Genomic DNA, 9,882 nt, shown 5'->3' on the forward strand with positions numbered 1-9,882 from the left:
TATCAGTAGACACGGAAGAGTGGTAAACTACCCTTAAATCGACAAATTACTTTTCCTTGGGAAAACTTGAAGTAAATTACATTCCGCACAAACATTCACAGCGTTTTTACGTCCAGTAACCATTTATAAAAATAAAATATTTTATCGTTGTTTAATACCTTGAGTCCAAATCCCGACTCTCCGCTGCTCTATTGTTCAAGCATTCTGCGTGAGCCTTTCGCAGCGGTATTGTGATGGCATAGCATTATCTTTTAGAACAACTTTTTTCTTGAAATCCCGCTGAGCAAAATAAAGCGTTACCTTATAATTTTATTTCGTGATTTGTTAATAATTGCAGTTTCATAATCAATTAAGGCATGTTCGTGGAGGAAAAACGAACTCTTGGCCGAGAAAATATACAAGTTTCATTACGACCTATAAGCCTTCGAGCGTCCGGCACACGACTCCCAAATTTTCTTGGGGGTTCTTTAGGTGGGAGAGAGACCCCCAAGATTACCGAAAATTTTACGGGAAGGTTTTGAAACCCCCCTCCCTAATGGCTACTGCGTTGTCGAGCAACAATAATTTTCCTCAATGCGTGGTACGAACTGATTAATCCACGTGGGTATGTTGAGGCACCTAACAAATGATAAGACTCTAGCGTGATTTGCATTGACTTAAGAGGAATTCATTGTACAAAAATTTGATCATCCGTCGATTTCATGAATAATTAATCATTTTAAATTGGTAAAATTTACAATCATAAATACCTTATAGTAATTGGAGTACGCTAAGCAACGTGACACTATCATACCTATGTAGTTATAACAAATAAAGGAAGAAATTTGAGAACAATTCTGGACTTACCATCGATCCCGAAAGAACCAAAACAGTAGTATAATTTTCACCGAATTCTCCAATACTCTTTAACCTCAGCAGGGCCAACACCGTACTTATCGTTCCAACATCGAAGCTGATGTCAAAACAAAAAAAAGCTGTAATCCCGCTCATTTTGATCACTTTCATAATCAGTTTAATCCACCTACGTACAATTTTTTTTTTATATTAAATAAAAAATATTCGCTCTATACTCACTTTTGTTATAAAACAAATATAGAACCAATCATTTAATCTCTTTCGATTATTCGCAAAAATAAATCGTCTGAAAGAAAAATGACGATGAAGGACGATCCGAAAAAAAATGTACGATAGCTCTTGTAGGCCTTTTATAATATATCTGAGATCGATATCACAAAGTTGATGGCTTAAGCAATTGCAACAATAGTCACAGACTAAAAGAATTTCTTAAGTGAGCACCGAGGGTGACCAGTTCAACCCATTCCCTGCATGCGAAAAGTATATGTTATTTATGCAACTTTTTTCCTTACCTATCGTCGGTTATGTATGCGGTCATGATTACATAGCGTACGAAAGTATTAGTCCAGTCTGCAAAAAGGTAAAACAAAACCATGTGGTAAACGTTTTACATAATACTTAATTGAAATTATTCAAATAAATCTCATATCCTTAAATATACTCTTTTATGCACCGGTATTGAAGCAAAATGATCATTTATTATCATGCACTGAGTAATACAACACAAATTCTCCTATGAGTTCACTTTCTATCTCAATGCCAATCAGTGGCGCAGCGAGGGGGGGTTTTGGGGGATAAAACCCCACCCAGAGCTCAGAGAAATTTTTAAGTTTAATCCATTTTACTTATTTGGATAAGTATTACTTATAGAATAGTGTTAGGAATTATCAAATATCCCTCAGAAAGCCGTAAAACTCGCCAATTTGAACCATTATTCTTCAATTTTTTTCTGGAGGAGGGCATCTGCAACTCCTGCTTACCCTGGTAGGTATGCAATACCCCACACCCGTAAGTACTAGTTGCGCCTAAAACCCCCCCTAGCCTTAATTCCAACCTGTGCCCCTGATGCCAATAAACATGGGGCATTCAACAGTCCCTCTAACAAAACAGCCCATTTTTTTAAATCAATTTTCTCACATCTGTCAAAAATTAACCCAAATGCCAAGGGGCAATAAAAATTTCCCATACCAAGTGATGAAATGAAATCACTTTACCATTACCCAAACTTCACAATGTAATTCGATTATTACGTTACGAGGAAATTTTAACTATCAGATAAGTAAAAGTACTATGAAAATGAAAGGTAATCTCAATCGTATTTATAATTTATTAAATTGTTCACCATTGGCTGCAGTGTATGTCTTTCAATATAAATAAACAACTTGTTAGAGGTAGTTAATAACCACGAAAAAAGCACAATTTGTACTTGCCTGGATGCTAAACTGGTACACAGCATAGACTTGAGCTAAGTACTACCAAACAACAATTTCAACACTTTGAAATACAGATTACATGTATAAAGGTTACGCACACATTAAAAACATGGTTAAGTATATGCTAGAACAAAATTTTTCACTCCTCCTCCTGCCTCCAAAGTAAAATATTTGTTAAGTTAGCAATTATGCATCATAAACTTTAAAAAATTTGTAGTAAACTAAGTTCACCGATTCATTTCTCACAAAAGATATTGTTAACAAATAATTCTGTTACTATAAGCTTAAAAATAAATATAGAATAACAAATGAATTAATCTTGATAAATTATAATGTTTGATACATTAATGTAAATTTTTCATTCATCACAGTGCCAGAGGAATCTATTACCTGGAAACAAATGCAAGAAAACCTTACGCCAAGGGTCTTCCACCAGATGTAACCAGAAGGAGACGTAGAGGCAGAGGCTGATTTTTGCCAAAAATATTCATTCAGTAATGTATATAGAAGTGCCAAATAAGAGATCTCAGAAGTGGAATGTTTGATTACCTGGAGAACTTGTAACTGGAACCTGCCTCAAGAGTATATGGATAAGGCAATTGAGATAAAAGGCTGAATATATATTCCACAGGTAACATGTACATATATCATCTTTCTATTTCCTTGCTGGACATAGAAACAGCAAGGTCACATCATCACATCCCAGCGTGAGGGCATCATCAACAATATTAAAACATAAGTCCATAACAATACATTATATATTGTGATAAAGTGTGAAATGATAAGTATTTTTATTTTTTAATAAAGTCCAAATGAATAACGACGCTCATTCTTTATTCACATTTGTCTCACTTTGGCTCGTTGTAGAAAGATGTCTACCTCTATCTTGTATGATTTGCATTCGCTCAACTAAATGGGAGCGCCACTCTTCTTCAGGAATGTGGAATGCCCAGCTGGGGACAGCAGTCAACGGGAGAGAAAATCCTGACATAGCAGCCCTGATCTGATAAGAGCGAGAAGAAATGAATATGAATACACATTATAACTCTTGAAACTGCAAAATCAAACATTAAAACATAACATTCTTAGGTAGTATTGAAATGAAAGGTAGCTTCAGTTTAGGCTCAAAGAGCCATCATCTGGTACAAGGCACGGTAGTACATAAGAACATCACATTCATTCATACCTTGAGGAAGGGATGGGGGAGGATTTGATAAGTTTGAGGAAGGGGTGGGGGAGGATTTGATAAGTTTGAGGAAGGGGTGGGAAACAGGAATAAGTTGGGGAGACAGTGAGAAAACATATGGCTAAAGAAATATGGGAAAACCCAGTGGTGGTAGAGGGATTCTAGTCATAACAGTAGAAGAATGACACTGGGGAAAGATCTAAAGAAATGGGAAGGCCAAGGGGATGGAGAAGAATAGAATGGCCTGAGTAAAAGAGAGACCTGTATCCCGTAGACCCGTGAGTATATGTCATTAAAAATGGAGAGGTAGGAGTATGTAGTGAAGCAAGGATGAGGTGGGGGAGAGAAGTCCCCGGAAGGGTAACTGAGGAGGAGTGAGAATAGGGTAGTTTCCTTCATCAAAGAAAATGAAAGACATTGATTGCGATTCGTTACCCACCATTAGTGTATTCATAATATACAAATTATTTGGTTTTAGAAATACCGGTTTAGACGAATGGCAATGGTCAATTTTTATCCTTATTTGAAAAAGGCCAGATTGGCGCCCATGCGATGCCACTCCACGTGACGTCACAGGGACCTAGTTTCTATACGAGTAGATAGGAGTTTTACATCGTCTGAGATTACCAATGCATGCATGACGCACAGAGCTCAGGGAAATATGTCTTAATAATCACCTATTAAAACTGGCTAAGGTCGGAAAGTTTTCTTCATTTGATAAGGTATTAACAATCCTTATTTAAGCCAAGCACTACCAGCTAGCATGGTACTCTGCTACCTGCTAGCAGCCAGCTTCGCAGTGGCGTGCAATATCCTCGCCCCGAGGTCACCTCACTTGCGGCAGCGGGAACCAGAACGACGTCACACTGAGTTTTCCCGGCATTCATACGTACCCGTGGCGTTTTCACGGGCTTGAAAATTTTCACTTTTCATTCAATCGCTAAAAATAGATATCGTCATTTAGAAATCTAAATACGAGAAATCAAGAAATACGTACCCCAGGAGTAATAATCTTTAGATTTAGGCAATAAAAAAATAATAGGAAACCACACTATTAGCAGGAATATGTACCAGGAAGTGATTGCAGATGGAAGAAAATGGTCAACACAATACGGAGGGAGGGTGGTTAGACGGAAAACCCCTGTGGAGATTGGAGTCGATTAAGGAGTGGGTGGAGAAAGAATTTGACCATTTGTTTTCAGGAACTTAAGGAGAGGAGAGAGGGTGACAAACACTTGTTCATTCATGAACATGTTTGTATCACTTTGCAAACTTTCAAATTGCTCAAACAAACCTCCATATTGTGTTGACCATTTTCTTCCGCCTGCAATCCCTTCCTGCTTCCCTAATTTCACCGAGTTGTTGTCATTCTAATTAATGCATTGTTAAAAGTGGCCATAAGAAGCAAGTCATTGAGGCAAAAGTACATCACTGCCCATAGAGTACCACAACTCCAGCATTTGCATTGCCATGCCTTACCTTGTCCATAGTTTCAGGATCCATGTCTTGGCTTTGTTCTGGTGTTGTTGGCACATCTGAGACCTGGAAGGAAACCTTAGCATGACTGAATGTTCATATTAGATTTATTACACAAAATAAAGTCACAGAATCTCTTCCAACATCATCAACAGAGGCAATATGTGACAACAACTGAAGGTAATGATCACTAAATTATGAATTTACTATGTAAAAAGCATTAAATATTACTGAGGAGGACAATGAAAGAGTCGAAAGAAGAGTGGTAAAAAGAGAGGATGCAAAAAACAAAGATATCATTGAATTATAATCAATAGGGTAGTTTAGAACAAGAGAACACTACAAAACCTGTGAATCTTGACCCAAACATTAAAAATATAAAACACACTGTCCATGTATTTGGACTCTAAATGGAATGCCCATTGACACACTCTCAGAAATAATGATGGCATTATTATAAATGAATAACATCTGTGCATGAATATGACTAGCAGTGTTTGGTTATTAAATTAAACAGTCTAGCCTATGACTTTTGCACATGTGTCAACATTTAAAGATTGTATACAAAGAAAGATTAACTAAGGTAACTGGTAGGAGCATTGGGGCATTACATGCTTTAAGCTCTGAGGGTATAACATCAAATTAAGGTGGATGGATTCTTCATGTCAACGCGATTAACTCTAAGCCTTCCTATATCTGACAGGGGATCCAGTAAAGGACTCCCATTGACCCATTGCATTCCAGTTAATGTTACAGCAAAGGAGCGGAAAAATCAATTCTTATTTCAAAATACATATTATTTTCTAGCATCAGAATATTTTTAATCAAGAACATATGATATTAGAAGCACAAGTTAGGGGTATGCATTAAAATACCATGGAAAAATATGTTCATTAAAAGGATAAAACTTGATTTGAATGATTACCCTATCTTCCAATCTGTAAAGATATTTAATCACTTACAATGATGTCCGGGCTGGATTTTACCGGTAAGCTAGTAAGACTTCACCCTTGGGCCTCATGAAGATGAAGAGGGGCCTGCATTCATATGTATTTGTTAAGATCCACAGGAATGAAAACTTAAAATTCGGAGTGAAAGGGCATAATAATTGGAATAGCCTAGGGGCTTTTTAAATCTAAATCCGGCCCTAAATGATGTACATTAAAATATTTTTAGCCTTCTACCATAAACAAAAATGACATGCTATGGAGAGAATCATCATAGATATGAAGTAACAAACGCAGATGATCATAATCACTTCCATAAAGCTATTTGTTACACAATCACATGTTCCCACAAAGACACATGGTAATAACATAATTAGAACCTACACAAACAGACCTGCCTTCAACTTGAAAATAGATTTCAACTCTAGAGTACAAAGGTATGCCCATTGACCCCCAAAAACTTACATCATGAAACACTTCCAATACGGACTGATAAAATAATTATGTACTTACAGATTTGTTAGGATCAGTGACAAGATCTCCACCACTACTTTCTTCCGCATCCACTGGCTGCAGGACAGCTTGTGTGTCACAATCACTTCCCTGAACGTGAGAAAATTATCAAAATCTCATAAAAATTTACTATAATACTTCTTTCTCAAAATGTCATATCACTGCGATGCTACTAAATACTCATGGTCACCGAGTAGCATTCAAAATGATATGGATTTCAATATGCATGGCAGCAACTGTAATTCTTAAGAGCAAGAAAAGTCACACTATGATATTTCAGGTATCGAGCTGCCCATACTCTTTAATTAAAAATACTCTAAGGCATCTGTAGTGGATTTTAAGTTGCCTGAGTTTTTAATATACTTAAATATATAACTTGTGTTTGTACATTCATAACAACTCTCTCGTCAACATAGATGTGCAGAGACAATAAAGTGAATTTATCTCAAGTCCAAGATGAAATGACCATTCAGTTGTCAGCAGAAATACTTTCAGCTCCCTTTTTTATCAATCTTAAGGATGTAAAATTTATAAATATCTTTCGCCACACTTTTAGAAATAAATTTTTCAAATACTTCTGTAATAAAATCTAGATTGGTTGCTATGCATACTCTACTCTCCTATATCTTGTCTATGCTAACATCTTTTAAGATACTGAGGTTACAATATGGTTTTGGATGGTCTTAAGGCCGCTATACATGGCGAATGATCATGCTGAATGACCACATGATCATTCACAGGATCATGCGAGCAAAATAGAACACGTTCAAATTTTCACAAAAAAATTAAAATAACCAGTCATGCTCATTATAAAAATAAGGACGCGACGAAAAATTGAATAGAGGGATATACACACCAAATACTTCATAGCAAATTATAAATGAAACGGTGGTAAAAAAATTTAGAACGGGGTCACAGTTATAGACACCCACACGGAAAATAGATATCTATATATTGTCTATTTTCATCTATGAATAGATGTATATCTAATAGATGTCTATTGGACATCTATTAGATGTGCAGGTGACAAGGGGCGATTTTGGATACATCTCCGAAAGTGTGTTTTAAAACGCGATTCATGAGCTAAGGAAGCCATATAACATTTGATTTAGGGACAATTTTTTTGGTTCCTTACTGGAGTGATGGCGGACTTGAAAAATTTTGCGACGCGTAGAACGATGCGTGGCGACTATGCCAACTGTATCTATATATTGTCTATTTTCATCTATGAATAGATGTATGCTTCCATTGAATGAGCCTTAGTTTGGCTGTAATTAATTAATTTCCAAGTGGTATTTTTAACAATAGTTATATAATTTCAAAAAACCTCCTCTATTACAACAGGATCAGTTGGTGTAGTGGTGAGCGCGTTTGGCTATGGAACGGGGATCACAAGTTCAATGCCATGTCACAGTATTTTTTTGTAGTTTTCATTTTGATCATACGGCGACAATTTTTTCACTAATGTTAATTGCATCAAGCATAGGCATGAGAAATTTTTTTATAGATATAGATAAGTATAAAACAGATAGTTAACTATCTAATAGACATCTACAATAGACATCTGATAGACATCTACAGTAGACATCTGATAGACATCTACAGTAGATGTCTAATATCTGATAGACATCTACAGTAGATGTCTAATATCTGATAGACATCTACCGTAGATATCTATTAGAACTGCTGCTATTTTGACAATAATATATCTAATAGATATCTATGATAGATGTCTATTAGATAACTATTTATCTATCTGTAGATATCTACTAGATATCTACTAGATATCTAATAGATGTTTATTTTCTGTGTGGGCAGTCTGGGTCAAAATTAGATTCATGAAAAACCGAATGAAGTAAAGGCAGTAAACAAATAACAAAACCTGAAACGCGAATGGCATGTATTTACAATTCGAAAAGTTTCCAAAGACGTACGAAACCATTCAAATTTTCATATTTGCCAACATATTTACCTCATCTTCACCGTCCGAATTTCCTTCAGGACCTTCAACAGGTTCCATTGGCAATAACTCGTATCCATTATTTCCAACCTCATCGGTTTCGCTATCAGAACTACTCCCTCCCATTACAGTAAAATTAGATGAACCAACAGGTCCAACTTCTTCACCACAATGGTTCTGAGGAGGATCAGGAGACCACTCAATCACCATTCTAGAAAAGTAAGATCGATCACTCGAAATCAAACTAATAAAGGAAAATTTTCAGGGTTATACTTCTGCCCCAGGATTTGTTATTTATTATGCAAGTATATGCAAGTATAATGCAAGTTAAAATACTGAAAATTACATACGAGAATAAATACCAAAGTAGATGGACAACAAACAAGGTTAAATTGTACTTTATATTCAAAATAGAAAAAAGGCATACGTGCAAGATATGTTCCTCAGAGGGAATTGTCAAGTCTTAAAACTTTCACCAGGCTTATTCTCAAACGCTGACAACGATAAACAGCATCAGAATCAAGAAATATTAAATCTGAACCGACATACACAGCCGGAGGTGCGACGGAAACGCTATTTTAACGGATTTCGTTGCTATCTTGTCAACCGAAAAAAAAGGACGGGAGGCATGCCGCGGGAAATTCTAATGGCGGTAAAAACCGTAAAAACAATCACTACACCCTAGAGGATTTCATCCATAGAGTTTATTCATGATTTCATCCAAGGATTCCATTGAAAATAGGCTGAGTTGGATGGTGAGGAATAAGTTGATAATGGTTATTATTAAATGATGATTGGAACTTACGTTGGAATCAAAGACCTAAAACTATCCGGGAATTTTATATTTGCGTGTTTTACTGGCAGGAGTACCGATTTTGCTGATTCATACCAGAATTAGAAAAAAAATGATAAAAAGTGAGAATCAGTTGCATTTCTTGAATAAAAGTGAAGAGATAAAACTCCTGTGTAACAAATTATTGCTCTTGGTAAGGTAACTACACCACAAATAAGTCTGATACTGAGCTAATTTAAAACCATAACATTCTAACTGTAACTTATTTTCAGTTGCAGCAACTTATTTTCAGTCCAAGCTTTGGTATGTAATGAAACGTATATTAGTCTACTAACTAGTGTTAAGCAGATACCAATATGAGTATGACTATAGTACGGTTAATGTTGATTAAGCGGGAGCAGTCACGGACAGGTTCGCGTAGCCTGAAATTAATATGAGCTCACTCGAGTGAACAAGAATGGCCTATAATTTCCCTAGCCCTATAATTAATAATAGTGAACGAGAATGGTCTAATATTAGATCCTTATCGTTCACTCCTCAATCCGCACGGTACGGGAGCAACCCAGTATATAATATAAGAATAAAATTCAGTAGTTTGCCACACCATATAGCTTATCTGCTTTTTGCTGCTCATCGCCATCATTAACACTAGAAAAGCCAGACGGTTAACCACTTTCATGCCTGAAGGGATGAAATTGATCCCCTCTGAGTTAGCAGTA

The 9,882-nt window shown here is 36.2% G+C and overlaps 2 protein-coding genes across 2 annotated transcripts in view; one reads left to right on the forward strand and one right to left on the reverse strand.

Moving 5' to 3' along the window:
- The window catches only part of LOC124157471, a 29,929-nt gene extending 26,818 nt beyond the window's left edge, over positions 1-3,111 (forward strand). The window contains exon 7 of the mRNA XM_046532207.1: positions 2,660-3,111. Coding sequence (XP_046388163.1) covers positions 2,660-2,759 — 100 coding nt within the window. The 3' untranslated portion in view covers positions 2,760-3,111. The remainder of the gene's footprint in view (positions 1-2,659) is intronic.
- On the reverse strand, positions 2,165-8,947 carry LOC124157472 (male-enhanced antigen 1). The gene is made up of 5 exons (XM_046532208.1): positions 8,798-8,947; positions 8,383-8,581; positions 6,411-6,500; positions 4,954-5,016; positions 2,165-3,291 (listed from the first exon to the last, which is right to left on the reverse strand). The coding sequence occupies exons 2-5, from the start codon at positions 8,578-8,580 to the stop codon at positions 3,115-3,117; spliced, it is 528 nt and encodes a 175-aa protein (XP_046388164.1). The 5' UTR covers position 8,581; positions 8,798-8,947; the 3' UTR covers positions 2,165-3,114.
- Positions 8,948-9,882: the final 935 nt, after the last annotated feature.

The sequence above is a fragment of the Ischnura elegans genome, chromosome 4 (assembly GCF_921293095.1).
Source record: "Ischnura elegans chromosome 4, ioIscEleg1.1, whole genome shotgun sequence".
Classification (NCBI taxonomy): Eukaryota; Metazoa; Arthropoda; class Insecta; order Odonata; family Coenagrionidae; genus Ischnura; species Ischnura elegans.

What these genes read in the sequence shown, in the direction of transcription:
- LOC124157472 (XM_046532208.1), bottom strand. Translation starts at nt 8,580, where the DNA reads ATGGTGATTGAGTGGTCTCCTGATCCTCCTCAGAACCATTGTGGTGAA. An exon ending in TCACTGATCCTAACAAATCT is followed by an intron (nt 5,017 to 6,410) that starts GTAAGTACATAA and finishes GTTTCCTTCCAG; the next exon opens with GTCTCAGATGTGCCAACAAC. An exon ending in ATCCTGAAACTATGGACAAG is followed by an intron (nt 3,292 to 4,953) that starts GTAAGGCATGGC and finishes CGCTCTTATCAG; the next exon opens with ATCAGGGCTGCTATGTCAGG.